Source organism: Xenopus tropicalis, chromosome 5, assembly GCF_000004195.4.
Source record: "Xenopus tropicalis strain Nigerian chromosome 5, UCB_Xtro_10.0, whole genome shotgun sequence".
Classification (NCBI taxonomy): Eukaryota; Metazoa; Chordata; class Amphibia; order Anura; family Pipidae; genus Xenopus; species Xenopus tropicalis.
The window spans coordinates 37,836,958-37,861,902 of record NC_030681.2 but is presented as its reverse complement, the minus strand read 5'-3'; the positions used below and the strand labels follow the sequence as shown (position 1 = coordinate 37,861,902).

Here is a 24,945-nt window from a genome sequence, read left to right as displayed (position 1 = left end):
ATGAAATGATAATACTAAGATACTGGATCTCCCCGCGTACCCCTGCCCTAAAGAGGGCACACAAGAAAAACTATTAGCCATTCCAATATGCACATCTAAAGACAGAAAGGAATATACCTTTAAACACTGCCTTTTGTGCTACTTACATTACTGAGACTTTTCCCAAAAAGCTTGCAAACAGAAGCCTACGGTTCCACTTCCGGCTGGTTTCTCTGCAGGGAAAAGGCCTTTATATACCCAATCCAGCTATCTACATTATAAATATACTCCCAGTGTTCATAGGAAATTAATAATACTAGAACACATCAGCAACATATTCTAATGCCTGCGCTTGGGCTGGTTTACGCTGTTTTACTCTTATTCATAGTAACAACATATTTAGACTAATTGCTGTTAATAAAGTGAATAGTAGCATAAAGGCTTACTCGAACCTAAAACTGGCAAGGCCACAGTCATCATTAAGCTGACTAAATGCATTTGTGGCAGTAGGATTTATATTTATTCTCTAATACAATTTTTTTTTTCAATTCTTTATTTATTTTTTGTCCATTAAATTACAGCCTTATAAACTGAGCTAATACAGCAAAAACTGGCAAGTCATTGCTAAAAATCATGACAAAGGGTACAAATGCAAATGTTTGGTGATATTCTAACAATATACTAATCAGAATATCACTTATGTCAAAAAAGATTTTGCTGTATAGAAAGTTGCCCTATGCAAACAATATTCTGTCCCATCAACCCCTGCAGCTCATAAGTTGAAAATGTTGGTCCACCCACTCAGCGTTGGACTGCTCCACTAGGGTATCAGGAACGGTTCTAGTAGTCCCCCTGCTCATCCAAACATTTCTCATTGTGTGTCTATATCAATATGCAGTCAGTGTTTACCATTGTATGGGCACCTTAAAACTAAATAAAGACAAAAACAGATGCAAGGGGTTTTAGTAAAATATGTTTTACTGTTCAACAGTTAATATGCTGAATTAATAAACAGGAAAACATTAGGGTATCATTATTTTTAAAATGTATGTATAAAGTTCCAACACATTCTGCAGCCACTAGCTTGATGTAGTTATAGAACAATATGCCACGAATATATGCCTTCACTTTCTTGAACAGCGAATCACAATCAGAGGGAACTGTGAAATCTGCAGCCGTAGTTAGACAATTGGGAAATGGGTTCTTATAGGCAATATACATAAAAATAAAGGTTAAGTAAATCAAAGTTCATAAAAATGCATACAAAATAGATTACCATGTAGCTTTTATTTTTTACGTCTAGGTGACATGGTGACTTATACACTGAATTACTTACAATAAGGACATTTATCCAACAGTAAAAATAGAGACCGCCACTGTCCAGCAGCTTTCTATTTACTGGTCAAAGGGTTAAACTGAGAATTCACCCATTGATAAGTATGCCTGTACAAATCCTCTAAATGTTTCATACAAGTGCATAGAGGGTAGCCGAATTTCTAGCAACCTGTGTCTGCCACTGCAGGCTCTCATATTGCAAGTGGTTGGATCCGCTGTCTGTAGGCGCCACCTATAAAGTACAGATGAGATGTTCCTCCCTTTCTGCATATTGTATTTCATTCACATCAGGTCGAGGTGTATGCAGGGGCAGTAGACTTTAAATGCGGGACCTTAAACAAAACATGTCACTGCCATGTCCTGTTGTCATTGCTGTTTCTCCTCCTCCTTCTTCTTTTTATATTCTTCTAAGCTTAGCAGCCACTTATTCCAGACGTGCAAACAAAGATCTGTGTCCATGAAATGCATATGGGCTGGGGAACCATCTTTGTACGCCACCACTATGAGACCACAGTTGACCTGAAATATTAGATTTTATAAAGTAGGTTAGGATATCTCAAGGCTCTCTCTTAAGACTGGATACAAAACATTAAAAAGAATGTCTATTGTAATTTTGCAATACATTTAACATTTATTTAGACAATTAGAAAACATCAACCATACCAAAAGGACAGAAGAACCTCAGTGCTCCATAGTACATGAGCTCCATCTTCTTTATGTGTTTTGTATCATTGGATGCTTCATCAGAGAATCTAAGGGACCATGGAGAACTGAGGGACCTCTATCCTTATGGTATAGCTGATTATTTGGAGATCTGTATACATTTAGGATTGTTTTGTGCACCAATAAACATTTTAGCTGTGAGACTTTGTATTACTAAGTTGTTATTCAGGGTCTGGGGCAGTATTCCCACAGGTTTCAGGTGGCTTACTCTTAAGTACTGGTTATAATTTATTGTTGCAATGTCTGTACCAAGCAATTAACAGGGGACATGTCTTGGGTTCTAGCACATAATACAGACCTGCTTCTTTAACATTTCAGCATAAATGTTACTCACATAAGGAAGGAATAAGAGAAACTGACTGTGTGGATTATTTCTCATTAGGCTCCCCCTTAACTCACAGTAACATTACAAACATATGAAAATATAATAGTCACCAATTTATAGTTCTGAAAATGCACTGATACATTATTCATTTTATAAAACTGTATATTTATAGGCTAGGTCGCCCATCAATGTTTTCAGCCCCCAATCATAGAAATATGCATATGAGATATTAAGCCTAAGCCATCCCTCCTATCCAGAATGGTGAAGCAGAAAGAGACCTCCAGAAATGAGATAGCTTCTGTGTATACTTACCTGAAAATTATAATTATTGTCATGATTTATTGCTCCAATATAAGCTGCAATTTGCAGTGGATTATCAAACGTGTCTCGTATATATGGCTTTGGTTTCTCTGAAGTCTTCCAGTCTATTACACACAGCTTTTGCCTGCAAAATGACACACAATAGTAAATCTGAACAGAAGGCATGCAGTTAAATGAAAAAAAAGTCTGATCACTAATAAAAAACAGAAAACACCTTCTCAACTGTGTTAAATAAATGTTAAGCCGTATGTATACAAACATGAAAACAACCAAAATCTTAGTAACCAAAACTTGACAAATAGTGGAGAAGGCTGCATTAATAGCAACCAATCACCAATTAGCATAAGTAGAAGTATTCTACAGGCATGAAACTAATGGCAAAATTTATAGTCCTACAGGAAAGAGGGCCTAATCTGAGGCTGATGGGAGGTGGCACGTAAGAGAACATGCAAAGACATCATAACAGTGGTGGGCATGCCCACAAATGACTGCTGCAGAATGGCCTACATTGCACCCTCCCCAATAAGTAAATGTTACATCCCTCACGATCCATGGCTTACCCCAAGGTGGGAGGGGGGGTCACACCTCACAGTTAGGGAACAGTGGCTTAGGGTATATATATATATTTATTAGGGTCACAAAGACATGTAAGCATTCAAGAGGCCACAGGGTAGTATGCATTGCATCTTAACATAAATTTAGTCAACTGATTTATAAAACCCCCTTTATGATGGTTAAAAATGTTTGTTTAGTATACAGATATCCATGTCAGACCCAAACTCTCCCCTTTTAACATCTCCTATCAAAGACAGGAAACAATGTATAATAAATAGATGTGTTCTGATTCTGACGAACCATTTCCCTGGCCCAAGAAAGCTGTCAAAACTATTCAACTGTGGGACTTTCAGAACCCTCAACTTATTGAATCAGACTCAATAATAATGTTTAAATGCATTAACAAATTCATTTATAAATTCATTAAGTACATTCTGAATTTACGCAATGGTAAGGCACCAGTTGGAGGAGCATGATGTGCATGAATGATCCCTGCTGCTCCCCAAGGACAGCACAATGGATTTCTCTTGCGGTATGCACCCTTACCTATAAATTGCTGAACCTGGACAACACCACTTACAATCCAAGGGAGAAGATTACTTGGCTTTTAATGTGCCTCCCCCATTCTCTCTGGATACAACAGTTTTTATTCTCCTAGAAGGGGGTAGTTAGTTGGCGATGGGGGGTGTCTTAAGGATGAACATTGTAGCTAATGCTGCCATCTCCAGAAAGAGCAGGGGAGAGCAGCAATGTTTTTAGAATAGATGGTAGTTTTCATTGAATGTACAACATTTCTCCCATTACCACCTGGTGTACTGTGTCTCTCACTGTTGCTCAGGAAGTCACAGAGTCCCTGGATATGTAACATCTATAGGGTCCCATGGAGCAAAGTGAATTTCTGGTGGTGGCCCTAAGGAGAAAGCACGTTGATAGGACTACTGTTGCTACAGCTTTATTACTACATTTCAATTTGAGGCTTAGGAGACTAAAGGCACCAAACCCTGCAGATTTTTCTTCAGACTTGTATGAAGCAGTTGCCAGAAGCCAGCCATGTAAGTAATATAAGTGTCCACAGTTCTCAAGTCACAGAAGGGTGGTTGTACCTCCCATATAAATGTCACGTGTCACTGGGAAATTATAGAAACTTGGTGTCACCGGCAAGTTTCTCTAGTGGCAACCACCAATTGTCCTATAATGGAAACACGTTTAAAAACATTCTTTATAAGGAATTAACCTTAATGGGTTGGCTGCTATGACAGTGTTCTTTCTCTGAAACAATTTTAACCTTATTAAAATGTATGTCTCTGTTTTACCTCTTGATAAACATGCTTCCAGTTCCTTAGCTCATTTATCCCCCTAGGCTACAAATCTTACCCTGTGACCTAAGAAGATAATTATCCCCACATAGACATACACCGTCACTTTATCTGACAAATTCAGCAATGTGATCTGAAAGTAAAAACAGAACATAAGGAGGTGGGATGGGGCGATTAAGAGATGGCTTGGGAGCAAAGAACAAGTTATTAAAAATGTACAGGCAACTAAGTTGCAGCAAGAGATAAGAGAATTTTGGAGAGTGGGTCTATGGGACATTCTGGTGGGGCCCTGGCATCCCAGTCCAACACTGGGTGGGCTCATTTCCCCCCATATTCTCATTCCCCCTAGTCTTGCTAGGCACCTTTGGAAACCAAGCTATAATTAGGCATTAGCTATCCCTCCTGGCGCCCCTTTGCTGCTGGCTAAGTACAGGCCCCCTGCTATCAACCCTGAGATTAGTGCTTAAATGTTCCATGTAACCTGGGCTCCATGCAAATATGGCGGAACACAGAAAATGCTTGGTGGACACAATTTTTTACTATTATATAAACCCCAAGCATGCTAATATTGCTCCTATATAATATACTGTACGAGTCTGATAGCTGGAAACAGTATAAGGGCTCAGTTGCTATCGCTAAAGCACTTTCATTTCTTCACTCGTTTCTTCGAGTCCCCTATAGAAACTTGACACACCATAATCTCCAAGAGGAATGGGCGGAGCCTCTCTGACACGATCATTTTGGTCTTATCAAAAGTTGCACACTGGGCGTGGCAGAGGCAAGGGCGGAAGAGTTTAGGGGGCTGGGCTTGTAGCGCTTTGGGCTGTCCCACTGTAAAGCATGGGCGGAGTTTGGGATAGGGAGCCGGTGATCCCTTTGCGTTGCGTGTCAGGAAGCGTCCAAGTTTGCAAGTACCGTTCCAGAAGTGCAGCTCCTAGCTGAGCCCCAGCAGCATGGCTGCCCCAGGGATTGAGGAGAGCGGCAGCAGTAAGGTGAGAGCAGCGCTGCGAGAAGCACGGCCGGCCCCGGCCCCTTGTGTTGTCATTAGCTGACTCGCTGCCTTTGCGCACAGTCTGCTGGGACACTTCCTCATTCCGCAAGCGCACTGTGTTTGGCGCAATATTCTCCCCTGTGTTAGGGGATGGCAGCTGATTTACATTGCTACTGGCATTGTGTTATAGTTTGTCTCTTATAGCTAACTAAACAGTAATGGCTGTCCGACTTACAGTCTGTGTATTTGGTTAATTATTTAACCTCTAGCTCATTATTATGCTGTACGGTAAATGAATACAAGTTACTGTTTGGGAAGAGGAGAAGTTCCTTTCTGCAGAGTTGCTAGCATCAGCACTTTCCCCAGTTGAAACTGTAGTAATTGAAGAAACTGTTTGTTGTGTGCAAAATATGTTCTTGAAATATATGTCCGTTTAAGTATCATTATCTAAAGATTTCATGACAGGAAAAACATGTCATTGAGGGGTACGTGCCAATTCTAAATATAAGGAAATGTGTATTTAGGAGGGTGAGTTGAGGGGGGGCTCATATTAAAGGGAAACCAACCCTTAACTGGAAGCTGCACAGTAGTTGAGTTGCTGTCATATGACTTGTTAGAAGTGAAGCTGCAAGCAACCTCATACCCATAGGTATCCCGGGGTGGGGCTGCTGTACGGCTCATGTCTGTGGGTTAAACTATACAGTACTGCATGAATAAACACATACATTTGTGTGTCTGTGTATTTGTCTTAATTTAAAGAGTAAAGGACAATATGGCTAACCAGGATTTCTTTTTAATATGTGGTTCTGTCCAGTTAATTTCCCAGAAATACCCCACCAGTTTGCCCCATGTAATACATGCAGACACAAACCTTAAAACTGGCTTAATCGCTGTATTTTCCATTTTGGAGCTTGTGCCAGTGACTAGGGCGGCAGCTGTATGGGGTCACTTTGCTGAACATCTCTGTTAATGGCTTGGAGCAGGCATTATACAGCATCTGAAATTTGTATGAGCTCATATGTAGGCTCATATTTAGGGTGCCTACAGTTGCTTTTGAGGATATACTGCTGCATAAATATTATGATATTACTTTCATGTATATGTAAACTTTTTATTAGCTATGGGGATCCAACCAGATGTTGGGGTCTGAACTCTAAATGACTAAAGCCCTCTACCATAAAGTTGTTTATGGAAATAATTTTTTTCTATGTCTCACATACTTTATAATGGAACATCTTTGAGTCTTCAGAGCCCTCTGAGATGCACTTTTGTCCAATATCTTTGCAAAACCATCAGATTACAATAATAACAAAAAAATGCATTCATCCAATACTAAGTCATCAGCTTCTTTTGGGATGGATCTGTTCATCTGGCCAACTGAATAAATTAATCTCATGGGAGGGGGGGGGGGGTGCAATATGTTTGTTTCACCACTGTGTTATAATTTTTACACCCAGAATTATCCATATTGTCCCTGCAGGATGATTCGTGGCCTAAGGTTCATGATTTAGTATTATTCCACTGAATAGGGCAGTGCAGCCTGACCAGTATATGGAGACACTCCGCATGAAATTAATCATATCCCATAATGGTTGCCTACTGTGACTTTCATTCCAGCACAAACCATGTGTATATATCATATGAATATAGTGTGGGTTCTGTCAGCATATGGAGCCTTTTAAGAATTACACAAGATCCAAGGGATGCACCATATGCAAGAGTTAGCTGAAGATAAGCTGAATCCCAGCACCACAGGGTTGTAACTATAAAGGAAGCACAGCCTGCCAGGAGGGTAGGTGGCCCAGTAGGGCTCTAATTAATGAGCATTTTCAATATATCTTGGTAGAAAATGTCAACTTACTGTACCGATGCTGTGGGGACTTGTAACTTCTAGTTATACCCCTGCAGTTTTTTCTTTTCTCTTTTGCAAAATTCCAATTGGGTAGATTTATCAAATCATCAAAATAACATGCTGAAATTCAGTAGTCGGTGCCAAAGGTGTTATGACAAACTTTTGAGTGTTCTGTTTGCACTATTTATTCTCCTGAACATCTCCTGAACCATCCTGATCCACCATTTACTTAGATATTTTATTTTGTTGTGGTGTAAACAGTGTTGCTGAACATATTTATCCTTTGTAACAGTGGCACATAGGTTTTTCATGCTGCATTTGCTGAAACTGCAAATTTTTAAAATTTTTCATTCACATTAGAACAGCAGGATGCGAAGACAGGTTGCAGCACCTCCTTCCAATGCACTGTGCACTAGTTGACATTGTGCACCGGCAGATGAAGTTTTCATAACTGCCCAATCCATGAACCAAACAATACGCATAGAACATGGATATTGGTCGGAATCAGTGGCCCAAATGCACAGTTATTTGTGCGAAATTTCATTTTGTATGATTTCAGCATCAGAATGGGGTGTCCAGATCTCACCAGAGCTGGAACTTTCAGGACCCCCTTTGCCAATCTCAAGGGTCCCCCTACTGGCGTCTGCCTCCACCGGTGCTGTGTGGGCCTCCACTGGGGCAAGGACTGATGTGAACGATGTATAATCTCTGTAAGCACTGTTGAACATGTTGGCATTGTTTTAAAGAAAGAAAAATTAGGAAATTGGGAATTGTATGGACACAGACTGGGGAATTTACAATAATAGGAAGTAATAAGGAAATTTTTCAGGAGGTTTGATAGGTTGTCATCATTTGAAAGGAAACCTAAGGAGCCTCAGTTCCTGCTACAGCTTCCTTGCAAACTGATCATGTGACGTGCATGCGGAATAATTAGATCAGCACTATTGGCTTGTATAGATATTCTGTGGTTCTCTGGCAAACTGCCCTTTTGATACATATGATGAATGTGCTAAAATGGAAACACCATTTTTAGGGTTCATAGGATGGCAATGTTATTCTAAACACTTGGCCTAGTTTGTCTTGGCCTAGAAATGACAGTATATAAAAAAAAAAAGGATGCTCTCCTTGCACACAAGACCCCTGGGTTCCCCCCTCGCTGGTCTTCCCCTGCACAATATTGCAGGTCACCCACAACCGCCCCCACTGCAGCACCAATATAATATTGTAATATTGTTAGCGATTACCAAAGTCTGCAGTGCTTTATGCTCCATAAGGGTTAAAAAAAAAAAAGGTATTAAACAGAATTAACATATTTATCAGGGCTCATTTATGAAGTACAGGTATGGGACCTGTTACCTGGGGATTTTCAGTAATTTGGATTTCCATACTTAAGTCTAGTAAAAAGTCATTAAACTAAGTTGTTTAATGACTTTAAAGGTCTATGTAAATACAGCCATAAGCACTCACAGAAAAGCTGCACTGAGTGTTTCTTGTCTCCTTTTTTGTAAAAAAAAATTTCTTTGGTATCAGTCTGCTCAGTCTCCTTTCTCCCTTCTCCTGCTCCCCCCTCTTATAAGTATTCATAAGAATGCACTATCCCCTCCCTTAGGAGTATGTGATCTGAGCTACCAATGGCTAGAGCTGCAGCAGGAAGCTACCAAGACCACACTTAAATGGCTGCTGCAATCTTTAACAAACAGAGGGTGTTTCTAGATATGGTAAAGCTTTCTGCTAAATAAATATAGTGTTCTAGGTGGCACTAAGGTGGCAAATCTATTGGCATTAAAATGCCAAAATTACTTTCCTTCTCCTTTTAAAACATTAAATAAAATAGGACTGTTTTGTCTCGAATAAGGATTTCATAAATATATTAGTTGGCCTCAAGTACAAGGTACTGTTTTATCATTACAGAGAAAAGGGAAATAATTTCTAAAATTAGAATTATTTGATTAAAATGAAGTCTATAGGAAATGGCCTTCCAATAATTCAGAACTTTCTGCACACTGGGTTTCATGATAACAGGTCCAATACCTGTACAAAGCATTTGACACTAAAATACCATGGGGCAGATTCATCAAAGTACGAGTTTAAATCCCGAAATGGGTAAAATTCGGATTTGATACGATAATTTCTGATGATCGAAAATGTCACGAATATGCTTACGAAAAAATCGTAATAGTTGCGATAATATCGTATTGGCGATCTGAAAGTCACAACATTTTTGTTCCCGAACTATTGCAAATGGCGGGAAAACCTTTCTGACTTTGATCCTTCTGTGCATGTTTTTGGAAGCCTCCTATAGGACTCAATGGCACTCTGCAGCTCGAACCTGGCCCAAGGAAAGTCACTATAACGAAGCTTTAATGAATCCAAAACTTTCATACTTGGTGTGACAAATACGATTTGGTTGCGCAAATTGTCGCAAGGTACGAAAATGTTGCAAAAAATAAGCAAGTCAAAATTTAAAAAGCATACTGCCCAATAGTCCTCCTATTGTTTAGTAAAAACGCCACACTTTTGGCTCACCTAATCAAATATTTACTCAGTCACACTTACTTCACATCTAGAACAGGCAGCCATCTCTAAAAAGGTATTCTCCCTTCCTTTCCCTCCATGCTTCATACTGCACATGTGTTTCATTCCCTCTCCCCTGCCAGATCCGCTTCTGATTGGCTGGTGGGCATGTGTAGCTCAGAACAGGAGACAGGATCAAGTTACACACATGCCCAGAGAATAGGAAGGCTGCCGCTGGCACCTACAGGAAGGGGAGAGAGATTTCAGTGATGTCACAGTAGGCTTCACACTGCTGTAGGCTGCCAGCACCATATCTCGGAGAAGCAACCAGGGATCTGGGAATTTAGATATGCAGTAAGTACTTAAAAAGAATGTCTTTAGACTTACTTTTAATTTATATTAACCTTTCATTGTCCTTTTAATGAATGTGCCCCCAAGTGTTTTACAAGGAATTAGCTGAGAACACACAGGACACTTTGTTGTCCACTGTAAGTTGCTTCTGGCACAGGGCGAAATAACGTCTGAAAATACCTATGTACTGAAGGGAATCTGAATCACCACTGGTAAAATATTAATAAATAATTGCACAAAATGCCTCCTCTTGTTTTATGCAGGATTACACAAGTAAACTGGCAGCATTTCAGATTCACTTAAAGGAACAGTAACACCAAAAAATGAAAGAGCTTTAAAGTAATAAAAATATAATGCATTGTTGCCTTGCACTGGTAAAACTGGTGTGTTTGCTACAGTAACACTACTATAATTTATATAATAAGCTGCTGTGTATCCCCGGGGGCAGCCATTCAAGCTGGAAAAAAGGAGAAAAGGCACAGGAACATAGCAGATAACAGATAAAACACTATTGTATTCTACAGAACTTATCTGTTATCTGCTATGTTCCTGTGCCTTTTCTCCTTTGAATGGCTGCCTCCATGGCTACATAGCAACTTATTCATATAAATTATAATAGACTTTCTGAAGTAAACACACAACTTTTACCAGTGCAGGGCAGCACCACATTATATTTTAGTTACTTTTATACACTTTCATTTTTTGGTGTTACTGTTCCTTTAAGGCACCTATGATCCTATATTTGCTTTCACCACCAGAGGTGCCGACTAACAATGCCCCCACTCTGATTGGGGGGGGGGGGAAACAATAGTTTTTTTTGTTTTAACAGACCCCCCAAGTGCTAGGTTGCCAAGTGAGCAGATCTTCTCCTGATATCCCCACCTACGGGTGAGCGATATCGGGGGAATTTAGGCTAATTTGGTCCTGGGGTCAAACGATCGAATTGTAACGTCTGTAATGGGCGCAATCGGTTCGGGGACCATATAAGGGACCGATATCGGCAGGTACAATCAGCCCGCATATGGCCACCTTAAATATCCCAAACTGTCCATGTTAGTAAATCACTGCCATCAAATTGCAGTGCCTGATTTTCCTATTCATTGTGTGTGTGAATTACCTTACTGGGTGCAGTAAGGTCTGTATAGGTGCAAGGGAACTGTAAGTAAAACTTTCTCATGGCAGCTGTTTATTCCAGGGTTATCTTGTGCCAATTTGATCAAAGTGGGCTCAATTAGTTCATTTTTTCTGTGTGCAAATTGCTTATATTGGTGCAGGAACTTATATCAGTGCAAAAACCTTTTGTGAATAGCGTTTAAGCATGTACTTGTCTTAGCAGAACAATACAGTTTTGGCCTCTGCTCTGTTTTTATACACACAAACACCTTATAAAAATTTTTTTTTTTTTTTTCAGAGGAAAAGTTCCATTTTCTATAAATTGTGATGATTGTATATTACTGGATAAGAGTAGGTTCTCTCTTCAGGATGTAATTTATGCACTGTATGCTTTTAGAACAATAGGTCATCTCTTAAAAAAGTAATAATCACTTCCCCCCTTCAGAACCAGGAGGTCTTGTTAAAAGTGACAGCAGTACAACCATAGAATTACCCTCTGGGGAGATTTATAGGACACCGGGTAAATGTCTAGGAAAGTCGAGAAAACTATTTGCAACATTTTTGGGAAAAATAGTGTATTTAGGTTACAATAACACTTTTATGTGCGTGCAGTGTTGATACAGGGAAAAGCATGATTGTTATGTAGAAGCCAGGAAAAGCTGTTTCCCCCCCTTAGAGTATTCACATATGGTTGTCTGACGCAAGACTAACAGCAGCAAATGTTTTAGTCTAAATGTTACTGCGTTGTTAAATTATTAGCTTTTTTTATATTCAGCCTAGGCTTTCTGATAAAATCCAAATTGATACAGAAACATTTACTGATGTTTAAAACTTTCCTTTTTGGAGCTATAGATTTTCTTTCTAATTGAACTTAAAGGGGTTATCCACCTTTGAGTTAACTTTTTGTATGATGTAGAGAGTAATATTTGACAATTTGCAATTGGTCATTTTTTATTATTTGTAGTTTTTTAATTATTTAATCCAGTTTTACGTTTCAGCAGCTATTAAAATTACCTTAGCAACCAGGGAGTGGTTTGAATGAGAGACTGATATATAAATAGGAGAGGACCTCACAGAGCAATAGTTTTTTAGGCTCAGGGGTCAGTGACCTACATTTGAAAGCTGCAAAGAGTTAGAAGAAGAAGGCAAATAATTAAGAAACTATGAACAACAAATAATGAAGACTAATTAAAAAGTTGCTTAGAATTGGCTTTTCTATAACATACTAAAAGATAACTTAAAGGACAATGAAAGGTTAATATAAATTAAAAGTAAGTCTAAAGGCATTCTTTTTAAGTACTTACTGCATATCTAAATTCCCAGATCCCTTCCTATTCTCTGAGCATGTGTGTAACTTGATCCCGTCTCCTGTTCTGAGCTACACATGCCCACCAGCCAATCAGATCTGGCAGAGGGGAGGGGGGGAGGGAATGAAACACATGTGCAGTATGAAGCAAGGAGGGAAAGGAAGGGAGAATACCTTTTTAGAGATGGCTGCCTGTTCTAGAAAATGTGAAGTAAGTGTAACTGAGTAAATATTTGATTAGGTGAGCCAAAAGTGTGGCGTTTTTACTAAACAATAGGAGGACTATTGGGCAGTATGCTTTTTAAATTTTGACTTGCATTATCCTTTAAAGGTAAACCACCTCTTTAACAGCAAAACTAATTTAAAATGTAAGATTTATGAATGTATATTTACTGGGGGTCATTTATAAACACTTGGCAAGTTAGCACCTGGGCAGTTACCCATGGCAACCGATCAGAATTCTGCTTTCATTGTTAAGCCTACAGCTGGCTGGAAAAATGTAATCACTGATTGGTTGCTATAGGTTATCGCTAAGGTGCAAATCGGCTCAGTAATTATAAATTAGCCCAACTGGGTGCTTAACTTGTATGCCATGGACATATACATAGTAGCTGAGGGTTGTACCGTGTTAGCTTCTTCTACCAACATGGCATCCGCCAAACCTGCACATGTCTGCATTGGACCCTAGTTGTTAATAAAATGAATTGTAGAGCATGAACTAATGCAGTTAGTTTATATAAAATAAGAAATAAATAGCAGGGGGAGAACAGTGGAGAACTTATTGTACACATATTTTTCCTCATTTTCCTATTGTCCTTGAAGTAACCACTAAAGGTGAAGTGGCTACCTTCAAGGTACTGCCTGAAGAGGTCTGTGGCCAGTTTAGATTTATTGGATAATAAAGTTATCTGGAAGTGCATCCACTGAAAAATATGTTCCTATAAAATGTGATCCTATAAAGCACAAAGCTCTGTAGGTAGTGATTATCAATCATAGACACAAAGCAGTGCTTTTCTTTGCTGAAAAACACACCAGCCCGGGGTATAAAATGAGTATTCCAGTTGCTCAGGACTTGCTGACAAAGAGCCAGTTCCCATAATGTTGCTTGAAATGCGCCAGTGGCATCTCTGGGGTGTGTCGGCCTGGGTACACAGTGCTGTCAGTTTTGGCTGCAAGAGATTACCTTTTGTTAGTGTTTTTCTTCCTTCAGTCAAGGGTTGAAAAAACACACCTTTTTGGCTATAAGAACAACTTGTCCAGGGGATAGAATAGATCTTTTACTGTGACGACATGCAACTGAAGAGAGAATTCATCTGAACCTAATAAAAACTGGAATAAGCTGCGTATACGTTTCCTATCACTTTTACCTACAAGTTAGAGGGATAAGCCTTTAGCTGCTTGTGATGACTTGCCAACTGGCAGAATGTGGCCGTATAGTGCTAAATGTCAGACGGAGGGCACACGCTGGCACTGACGAGCACAGCTTCCACCTCTGCTCGGCTTCATGAAACAGAGCCAAGCAGGGATCGACCTGAAAATGCCTGCCGTTGCGTTTTCGGGCCGGCAGGCTTAAAATTAGTGGAGTAGGTGCAACGTTTTCTTGTTATACGACTGCCCGAAGGCTGAGGCCTCTGTGTGCCTTTGTCTGTCTTTTTTCTTGTGTTGCTCTTGCCCTGTCTTTCAAACCCCTTTTCCTTGTAATGACAGGTGTAGACCCCATATAGCTTATCATCCACCCTAGAATAGAGTGTGCAATTAAGCCTACCCGATATAGCCTTTTTGCTCCATCCCTGCCCTACTTTCTGTGGTGGGTTTAGGTCAGTACAATAGAGCATTTAAAATAGTTCTGTTTTCTGGTGGTAAATTGTTGAAGAGTGCCAGATTTGGGATTCATTTTTCCCTAGTATGGTTCACCTAATCAAGCTGCTCAGCATATCCAAAGGAAGCTAATTTACCTGCTATTCTTTGTTCTGACTTTTGAATTGGTGTACTGATGCTGTAATGCTCTGGCAGGAGTAGGTAGTACAGATGGGGTCTATGTAATAAAAGGTGCAAGTTATATGTAATTAAAGGCTCAGGTGCAGTAACCCACAGCAATGAATAAGATGTTTGCTTTTAAACAGGTGATAAATAAGTGCTACCTGCTGATCAGTTGCTAGTGGTGATTAGACCAGTAGCAAAGAGCATTCAAAAGCACAGCCTTACATGTATTCATAGTACATGTATGGCATCCGTTATCTGGAATCCCATTATCCAGAAAGTTCCAAAATATGGAAAGGCCATCTCCCCATTATTCTCCATTATAAGCAAATAATTCTAATTTTTAAAAATGATTTCCTTTTTCTCTATAATAATAAAACAGAACCTTGTACTTGATCCCAACTAAGATACAATTAATCCTTATTTGAGGCAAAACAATCCTATTGGGTTTATTTCATGTTTAAATGACTTTTTAGTAAATTTAAGGTATGGAGATCCAAATTATGGAGGTATCCCTTATCCAGAAAACCCCAGGTCTTGAGCATTCTGGATATAGGCCCATGCCAAAATCATGTGATGGTCTCCCCGTCTGGCACATTAGTCATCGTGGGCATGCTTGGAACAACAATTACAACGTGGCATAGGAGGTGTGTTCCAGTTCAGGTGGTAGTATCCAGCAGATAACTGTTCACTTGTTTTTATTTTAACAACTTTTCCTTGATGCCCTTCCTGTTGTTGCAGTAGAGGGGCAGGGTGCTCAAACTGAAACATTATCTCGCTCTTGCACATAGTTGCTGATGAGGGGATTCTGCTTGATGAAAGGAGTAATCACACACACAGGTCATATGCAGATAATTCTTTCCAAGGATATACAAATTTTGGTTCAGTGAAAGAAAACAACACATTTTTTAAAAAAAATATAAATGTGTGTGTATGTATATATATATATAGAAAATAAATAGATGCCGCACTCACAGGTCTTAATGAAAAATAAAGAAAAATTTATTATGTCAAACTAACGTTTCGGCTGACTCCGAAAATGTTAGTTTGACATAATGAAAAATAAAGAAAAATTTATTAAGACCTGTGAGTGCGGCATCTATTTATTTTCTGTACTACACCATTTTATATACTGCACCCAGGCATCTGTGACCTTTTTTTGACGTGAGTGCCTGCTTCTCCTCTTTTTGAGATATATATATATATATATATATATATATATATATATATATATATATATATATATATATTTATATATATTACACACACACACACACACACACACACCAAGGCTTTTGTTTATTTTGGTACAGAGTTTACAGATTTTGAGTACATAGCCACCTGATTATAATGATTTCAAATTTAAACACAATGAATGTAAAGCGGAATAGTGCTGTGCTGTTTGACAATCTAAATTCTTTGCATGTATTGTGTATCTGACAATATCCTTGGGTGACCTCCTGTGGTCTTTTTTGTAAAATTATTGTCTGGCAATTATTTTATGTTCAGAACATCCTTTAGTACTTTATTCTACAATTGTGATCTGAATGTTAGTTTTAGATCTCTGCATTGAAACATATAATCAATATCTGAACATTTGTCAGAAAACTACTGAAATCTGAATGTGTATGGCCTGCTTAAAGAAGGAAAGACATTTTGGCATTTTACTGCCAATAGATCAGCCACAATAGTGCAAGCTAGAACGCTATATTTATTCTACAGAAAGCTTTACCATACCTAAGCAAACAGCCCTAGAACTTCCTTCCGTTTGTTTAAGATAGCAGCTGCCATTTTAGCTTGGTCTCTTTATCTTCCTGCTGCAGCTCTATCCCTTGGTAGCTCAGATCACACATTCTTATTGATACATTGCTTATAGCTGTATTTACATAGAACTTTTTGATAAAGCTTACTTAGTGTTTACCTTTACTTCTCCTTTAAGGCTTCTGGGTAATACAGTGCATTCTAGTGATTGTCGGATAACAGAAACAAATTGGAACAATTCCCAGGGCACACTAAACACTAGAACACAAAGAGAAATGTACACCCCATTCAACAGTTAATTGCATGAGACGTACAATACAGATTTAGATTTCATTCATTGTATAACTTTATGCCTCTGCTTAGGAGGAGCTCATAAAAAAATGTTCCTTGCCAGTGTGTAGCTGCTGGAATGGTTATCAAGTTAAGCAGCACCTTAGATGGTCGGACATTGGTTATTCCGTTAATACAGTTATCACTGGAGAATTATTTTGCTTAGCCAAGCAGTAATGAAGACACTGCTAGATAGGTTAAATGGATAGCCAATTCCTTTCTATTATTTGCAGAACCGAGAGTTGTGTTTTAGTATACACTAAATCACTTTCCCATTCTCTTGGTATGCTATTGCATTTCAACTAGCTGCAAGAATGTTGTGGCCACTGAAAGGGGTTCCTGATTATGGAAAGCTACACAGGTTGTGTGTTGCACCCAATTTTAGCCAGAAAGAAGAGAGAGGCAAAGGGTCCCCATAAAAGTTCGCTAAGAATGAGAGCAATGTAGGCAGTATGGTAGGAAAATAGAATGGAGCAGTGGTGTGGCTGATCTGGGAATCGCTAGTAGTTGGCAGTTCTTCAGATTGGATTTACACAACACTCACCTGTGTGCATAAATCGCTTACTGCATTAAGTGACAGTGCCCTAATCACTGATGTTACTTGTGTACACATTTGCTTAGCACCCAAGGTGCCTTTGTTCCTTTGGGATGATCACATGCTTGTGCTTAGCTGCATCAGTTTCATAAACATGTGGATACAGTATATTCTTGTCTATTAGGTAAACAGCCAGTAAAATCACAAATGAAAATCTAGCTACATAAATTATGATTTAAAAATAGAAAAGAAACTTCCTACGTGAGGATTTTTGACCAGAGTTATAAATACAGACAGGACTTTGATTAGGCCAAGCAAAAAACATGTCTGCAGATACCAGATGTCATAGCTCCAAGTAAAATGTTATGATTACATGACATGATTAAATGACACAATTACTCTTTACAAATACATTAGAGGGCATTACAGGCAGATAAGGGTTGTTCTTTTTTCCTATAAAAACAATAAATACACCAGAGGTCCCCCTTTAGATTAGAGGAATGGAGCTTCCATTTGAAGCAGCGTAGGTGGTTTTTCACGGTGAGGGCAGTGAGGCTGGGGAATGCCCTTCCTAGTGATGTGGTAATGGCAGATTCAGTTCTCTGGTCTTTTTTCAACCCTCTGTAGCTATGTACATGATAAAAAATAAAATTAATACAAATGCATAGATTCCTGGTAAGTAGAAATTGCATGATATTGTCATGTGGTTTTAGTCATGGTAAACCGTGCTTGTAAATAAATCAGTGAGTGGAAGTCTGTTTCCTGCATGTTATCTAGTAGGATACCAGGCTGTGGAGCTTATTATCTCTACTTCTCACAGATTCAGCACTTTTGCATTGTTATTTTGTTTAGGCCGGTAGTGCTAAATTACATCCTGTGAACCTTGGATGAGACTAAAAGGATTTCACCCATGTGTATGATCTTACATTTGTTTTGCCCTAGCTATAGGAAACTTGTCAGTATTTGCTGCAAAAGCACATTTAAAATTATACAAAAAAACAACTTAAGAAACTCCCTAACGGGTGTTCCACAACAGACTTCAATTAACTGCACCGTTATTTAGTTGCCTAATTGGACTCACTTAATTAACACAGAGTTTTAGTAGATCGTGAAAATAAAATTTAACCTTTATTAATTTATAATAAAACTTACATAAGTAATAAATAGAAAAGAAAAAAGAAAATCCCATTAAAAATAGCAGGGGGTATATCAGAGATCTTATCAGTTCTCCAGGGAGCATCAATTGTTAGTTGCTATTTCACTGAGGCTAACATGAGCCTCAAAACAATGTTACCAGTTTCAAAAGCAAACAGAGTTGTATCAATTTCTCTCCACTTCAAATTGCAACTGGAAAGTAGTAGGGAAAGTCCCTCACCGAATTAGTTACAAATGTAACTACCTTCACAGCAGACAGAGAAAGAAAATCTATTAATGCTTGCTAGAAAAAACGGGAGTTTTGGAGTGCTTTTACTACAACACTCCTGAAATATTTGTAACGCTCCCTTTAACAAAGTAATAATATCTAAACAAGTATTGTAGCATATATCAATTGTCCCATCATCCTATAAAGTATGGGATACGTGGGAGTTCCAGGGTGCTTTTACTACAGCACTTCCATAATGTTCCCAGCGCTCCCCTCTATAAAAAAGGGATATCTGTCACAACGCCATAGCCTGTATAATTCACCCCACCATAGAGCATATTGTCACCTCCCCGTCCCTGGAGTAAACCACCCTGCACCTAAAATTATACGACCATAATGCACCTTATCAGTTATACCCCATTACGCGATTACTACCCCGCATCAACAGCCACCTCCCCCCAGAAACCACTGTGCCCGCCCGACGCGCGTTTCGCTCCCTTTCATGGAGCTTTCTCAAGGGCTCTTGACATGATGTACATGATAAAAAATAAAATTAATACAAATGCATAGATTCCTGGTAAGTAGAAATTGCATGATATTGTCATGTGTTTTTAGTCATGGTAAACCGTGCTTGTAAATAAATCAGTGAGTGGAAGTCTGTTTCCTGCATGTTTTCTAGTAGGATACCAGGCTGTGGAGCTTATTATCTCTACTTCTCACAGATTCAGCACTTTTGCATTGTTATTTTGTTTAGGCCGGTAGTGCTAAATTACATCCTGTGAACCTTGGATGAGACTAAAAGGATTTCACCCATGTGTATGATCTTACATTTGTTTTGCCCTAGCTATAGGAAACTTGTCAGTATTTGCTGCCAAAGCACATTTAAAATTATGACTGAGAGATTTTTTAGGTGACTTAAAGGACAAGTAACACCAAAAAGTTTTACATTCTGACCACATGAGGCCAATCTAGTTCTGGATTTCTTGGGAACATGGATGGGGTTTGGTTGGATCAGAAGCTTGGCTAGTAACTGTGGTTTTGGCCAAACAGGGCTTGGGCTTTTGTCCCTTATTTGAGAATTCAGATGTTGGGAGGTAGGTATATTTAGAAAGTCTCTGGAGAAGTCCTGCTAAGCTATATGTGTTCCTGAATACAAACTTAATGTTTTCTAGAAAGGACTGATAATTTGTCTAAGTTAAATGGAAGTGACCTGGGTAATGTAGGGGTACCATACCTGGCACAATTCTGCTTTGGTTGAATTGCAGCTCCAGGCATCTACTACCAGCCATTGGCACCTGATATTTCCGCTTGTGTTCGCTTCCATTCAAGTGAATCAAAGGTAACAGGAGACAATTTAGACTGCTTTATAGCTAGCTGAAGAATACCTTCTGTGCTGATACACGGGGGTTTCATCGCCCTGTGAGAAATTTCCTCTCCCACGGGCGACAAGGCACCTGACTATACCTGTCCCTTCACTTTAGTTGGAATCAACACTTGCAAAACACATGACTTATGGTAATGCCAAGTAATCACTCAAAAATGCCTCCTTCTGTATTTTCAGGCAATTACCCAGGATAGTATGTTTTACATGTGGTGATTCCAACTAAATTGATGGGCAGGTATTTTTGGATGTTTCAACATTCAAGGAAGAGGAGATTTCCTGATGGGCAATGAAGTGCCCCATGTGACAGGGCCTTTAAAATTGATATTCAGCAAATATTGATAAGTGCAGTTATGGAATTATGTCTTGTCTGATTTCAAGAAATCTTAAGCTAATGTCCCACGTAGCGAGTTAGTTGCCCATGATTGATCTCTGCTACCACAGGAGACTAACTGTTCTGAAATGCCTTTCCAACAGGAAAAAAAAGTGTCTTCTGTGCTGTCGCCTTAATTAGGGAAACATTTATGACATGATCTCTTGAAAGACAAATGTCCATGGAGTGAGTTAACCGCTCCGAAATGCCTCTCCGCCAGCAACAAGAGGAGTTTCCGGTACTTGTTGTCTCTACACTGTCTTCAGTAATGTAAAATTGTATTTTGAGGTATACTTTTTTAATTCTTACAGTTTTCACATGGCTGTATGTAATGTACTCATACATAAATACACATACAGACCGGTTTCCTTGTGCTTTTCAGTTACTGTAAGCAGGACTAAGATAGGGAATTGCTTTTAAATGCTTTTGTAATAATGGCCGTGCATGTAAATATGTTAAAGTACCTGCAAAACTGTTGCAGTAATAGCTCAATAACCTTGTGACTTTAGATATTTGTTTCTCATTCCAGCTTAGATCGGTGTCTGTGGATCTAAACAGTGATCCTTCTCTGCAGATTGATATTCCAGATGCACTCAGTGAGAGAGACAAAGTCAAGTTTACTGTGCATACCAAGGTAAATAATATGAAAGTGTTTATTAGGCACAAACACATTATACATTGTAATCATGCAGTCACTGGCACATACTGCCATTCAGATTGCAATGCCATCCATGTGACTTCATGTTCAGCAAATGGACAAAAATGCACTAAATCACCCCTTTATTTGCTTTTATGGCAGTTGCTTGGACATGCACAGTGCACCCGCTGAAATTACAATACATTCAATACAATGCCTGCCTAACCTCACCCATCTTAATATATTTTTTTTTTACAGAATCCAGAATTCTGCAGATTACAGTTACAGATTACAGCACTCTATATTTGCAGAAGCACACAGTCCTATCTGCTTCTGTTAAATGTATTTTGTTACAACATGCAAGTTTGCTACATATAAATTGTATAAATATTTTCCACTATCTGGCTTCCATTCACTGGGAGAATATGTAATGTTTTCTTTAAAATTTAATTGGGTATTGGTGAATATTTAACTTCTAACAAACTACACTGCTTATTGTCGTTATTGTCGTCCTTAAAACTTCCCTACTTTTTTACCCAGCTGTCCAAAGTATGTAGCCCAAGCCTTATTAATTAGGGCATTGGCAAGGAATGATATTTTTGAATGCCCGATAATACCCTTCTTTAGTAAAGTATTGTAATCGCTTCAAGCACGTCAGTAGAAACACATTAATGCTCACAAATGTAGTTGTTGATTACAATGTTTTATAATGGAGGGATATTTTCAGGCAGTACTCCCTAAAATTACCCTGTAGAGCTCTGGGATTAGTTGTAGAGAAGGTTTTCTTCTTTTCTGCTCACTTATATGCCCCCATCAAATTTGTGTTTAACTTGTGCAATAGCAACATTTATGTTTGTGTGTGTGTGTAATTAAAAATTTAAAGGAAAGCTGTATTTATTTTTCCTCCAGACCAAACTGCCCAATTTTAAGAGCCCTGATTTTTCTGTAACACGCCTACATGAAGATTTTATCTGGCTACACGACTCTCTCATTGAGACTGAAGACTATGCAGGATTGATTGTAAGTATTCCAAATGAGCAGCAGCCTTGAAGTGCACTGAGCATTACATTGGAATGAAAGCGGTTGTTTCTGAAGGGCACATTGCACAGGGCACTGTTGTTGAGAGAGCAGCTTTAAGATAAAGGAATGAGCTCATAATTAATGACCTGTTACCCACTGCTGACCAAGTGTATCCGTGCATTTTCCTTACTGTCTCCCTTCTGTCTGTAGCTGCTTTTTTTGTATAGTACAAATTACACAATTCTGCCTTGTTAACTGCAGTAATAATCTTAATGTGTTTAGTCCATTAGTGAAATAGTCTTTACATTTTTACATTATATTTTTACATCTTTACATTTTTCTTTAACCTGAGTGTAGATTTTTCCTGTGTAAAAATCACTGTTCCCTGTTCTAACATGGTCAGACTTTAGCTGTTGTAATGGACCGTTCCACAGAAGTAGGAACCAGTGCAAAGTCTGCTGATGAATACAAGCAAAATTGGGTCATAAGTCATCCCAATTTTTCATTTGTGTGCCAATTTACCACAGGGTGATCTGCCTCTCCCTTTGCTGGGGCATGCAAACAATGGCACAGTTTGTTCAGAAATGGGCTAGAAGTATTTAAAAATGTTTCTTGTTTCCATCTTTTGTTTTTATGGCCCTAAAGTGCAACACTTTATTTTTTTTTAACTAGCTTGTTTTCTTCATTTCTTAACAGATTCCCCCAGCCCCAGCAAAACCTGATTTTGATGGGCCCCGAGAAAAAATGCAGAAATTGGGAGAGGGCGAAGGTTCCATGACTAAGGATGAATTTTCCAAAATGAAACAGGAGTTGGAAGCGTAAGGACTAATTTTCCCAATGTGTTTTTTTCCTGAGAAACAGGCTATATAGACAACATCTGTTGACTCTGGCATTTGTAAGATTAAAGGGGTAGTTCACCTTTAAGTTAACGTTTTAGACAAAAACAAAACTAAGATAGGATATGGAGCATTGAATAGCTATTCTGAAACTCCCATTATATGTCACTGCAGGCAAGCTTGAATGGGAGAGTGTGTGTTCAAATTCACAGGGTTTATTGTTCATTTTCAGGGGCAGTGTTGTGTTATGTTAAATAGGTACTTCACCTTTAAATTACCCTTTAGTACAGTGTAGGCAGTAATATTCTAGGACAATTTGCAGTTTAAATCATTTAGCTTTCTGTCCATTAGCTCTCAAGTTTGGAATTTCAGCAGCATTCTGGTTACTAAGGCCCACTTGCCCCTAGCAACAAGTTAGTGGTTGATTAAGCGACCGTAATATATGAGAGGGCCTGAAAGGATAAATTAGAAAAAGTAACAATAAAAATCTAGTCTTGTTGCAGCATTCAAATGGATCACCGCCATTTGCATGCTGCAAAGAGGCAGAAGACAAGGAGAAAGGCAAAAACTATACTTTGCGTTACTTTGGCTGAGAATATAGCCGAGGGATCAGCTAACTGCAGAAGAACTTGGTCCAGCTGATCAGAACACCGGTGCTCAGGGTTCTGTGTTGTGCTTGAGGCCCAGGTGTATTTGCTTTTAAATGGAAAGGAGTGTCATAACATAGATTCTTATATAACACATCCCATGTGCTACAAGGATGCCAAGATTGTTGAAATCATAAAAATTAAGTAAGCTTTATCAGAAAGGTCTATGTAAATACAGCCGTAAGCACTCGTAGAAACGCTGCACTGAGTTCTCTGTCAAAAGAAACAGGATTTGTTGTCTCTTTGTTTTCCTGTGCCAGAGACACACAGCTCTCTCCCCTCCTTCAAGAATGCTAAAAACTCCCTCCCCCCTTAGGAATGTGGATCTAAGCCAATCAGCAGGAAGCTTCCTTTTAGTCTTACAAACTGAGAATGTACAGGGGTCTTGGTCTTGGTGCAAGAGCAAGGCATTATGGGAACTTTCTTTACAGAGCTCAGCGTATTTTTTTCCCATGAAGCTTCTGATTATCTAAACGGGAGAATAATGGGGAGACCTAAGGGCACTATTAAGAGAACTGAAGGAATGCCTGCAGCTGGAGATTAACTCTTTATTAGCCTTTCCTTATCCTTTAAGATCCCACATAAGTTATAATAGAATTGAGTATATGAGTATAGAATGAGTATACATGATTTTTCCAGTCACACTATTATTGTCATACATACATATGCCATACATGCATAGCAGAGAGTATATATGTATTAGCTCTCAAATCTTACTATAACTAAACTTCATATGGGTCCCTCTATCCGCTGCATTGAGCCACATTAGGGCAGCCCCCCTTCAGTTTGGGAACTGGTACTCTAAGGTTCAGTAACAATTTTCATACATCTCTGTGAATTATATTTTAGAATAGGGGGCGTATTTGTGTGCTTCTGAGAACTAAAACTGCACATTGATTGGTTTATTTGGCAGACACTATTTAACAGATGTTGTTATTGGCACAAAGCAGAGTTGATTTTTTGGCAGCTTATCTCTAGTTACCCATTCTTTTCTCTACAGTTTTGTGTGGAGCTGTGTCTATCCATTCTGCAGGGACCGGGGATGCCTGCCCATGCATTTTTAGAATGTGTAGTTCTGCCAGGTGTTTACATCCGGACACTACTGGGCTGCCAAGCAGAGTCCTACTTTAGCTTCTCATATCAACACTTTTTTTTCTTTTTTCTGTAAATTGACCTTGCATTTCACAAGTAAACAAGGCAGATCTGTGCTAGGGCATACACATAGCATATCTGTAGTAGAAAAATGTCTACATTTATTAGCTATGTTTTACAGCTGTGACTTTAAAAGAGATATCTGCCTGCTGTTGTTGGACTTCAGCTTTCATTAAACTGCTTTCAGTATGTTTCAAATAAGGGGATCCGGTGTATATTTGTTTCTTTACCAAGGCCTCACATTTATTG

General features: G+C 38.9%; 1 protein-coding gene and 1 long non-coding RNA gene across 5 annotated transcripts in view; one reads left to right on the top strand and one right to left on the bottom strand.

Moving 5' to 3' along the window:
- Nucleotides 1-1,247: 1,247 nt before the first annotated feature.
- Nucleotides 1,248-5,336, bottom strand: LOC105945673. Of its 2 annotated transcripts, none has more exons than XR_001169253.3 (3): nucleotides 5,249-5,336; nucleotides 2,675-2,807; nucleotides 1,248-1,833 (listed from the first exon to the last, which is right to left on the bottom strand). It is a non-coding gene; the product is annotated as an uncharacterized LOC105945673 (long non-coding RNA). The 2 variants fall into 2 exon arrangements; XR_001923535.2 differs by lacking the exon at nucleotides 5,249-5,336 and adding an exon at nucleotides 3,785-3,865.
- Nucleotides 5,337-5,401: 65 nt separating this feature from the next.
- snx5 (sorting nexin 5) overlaps nucleotides 5,402-24,945 on the top strand; it is a 33,250-nt gene continuing 13,706 nt past the window's right edge. The window contains exons 1-5 of one of the 3 annotated variants that reach the window (XM_031901697.1): nucleotides 5,460-5,546; nucleotides 20,509-20,642; nucleotides 20,934-21,038; nucleotides 21,951-22,061; nucleotides 22,758-22,879. In XM_031901697.1, coding sequence (XP_031757557.1) covers nucleotides 20,610-20,642; nucleotides 20,934-21,038; nucleotides 21,951-22,061; nucleotides 22,758-22,879 — 371 coding nt within the window. In that variant the 5' untranslated portion in view covers nucleotides 5,460-5,546; nucleotides 20,509-20,609. 3 annotated transcript variants of the gene reach the window in all.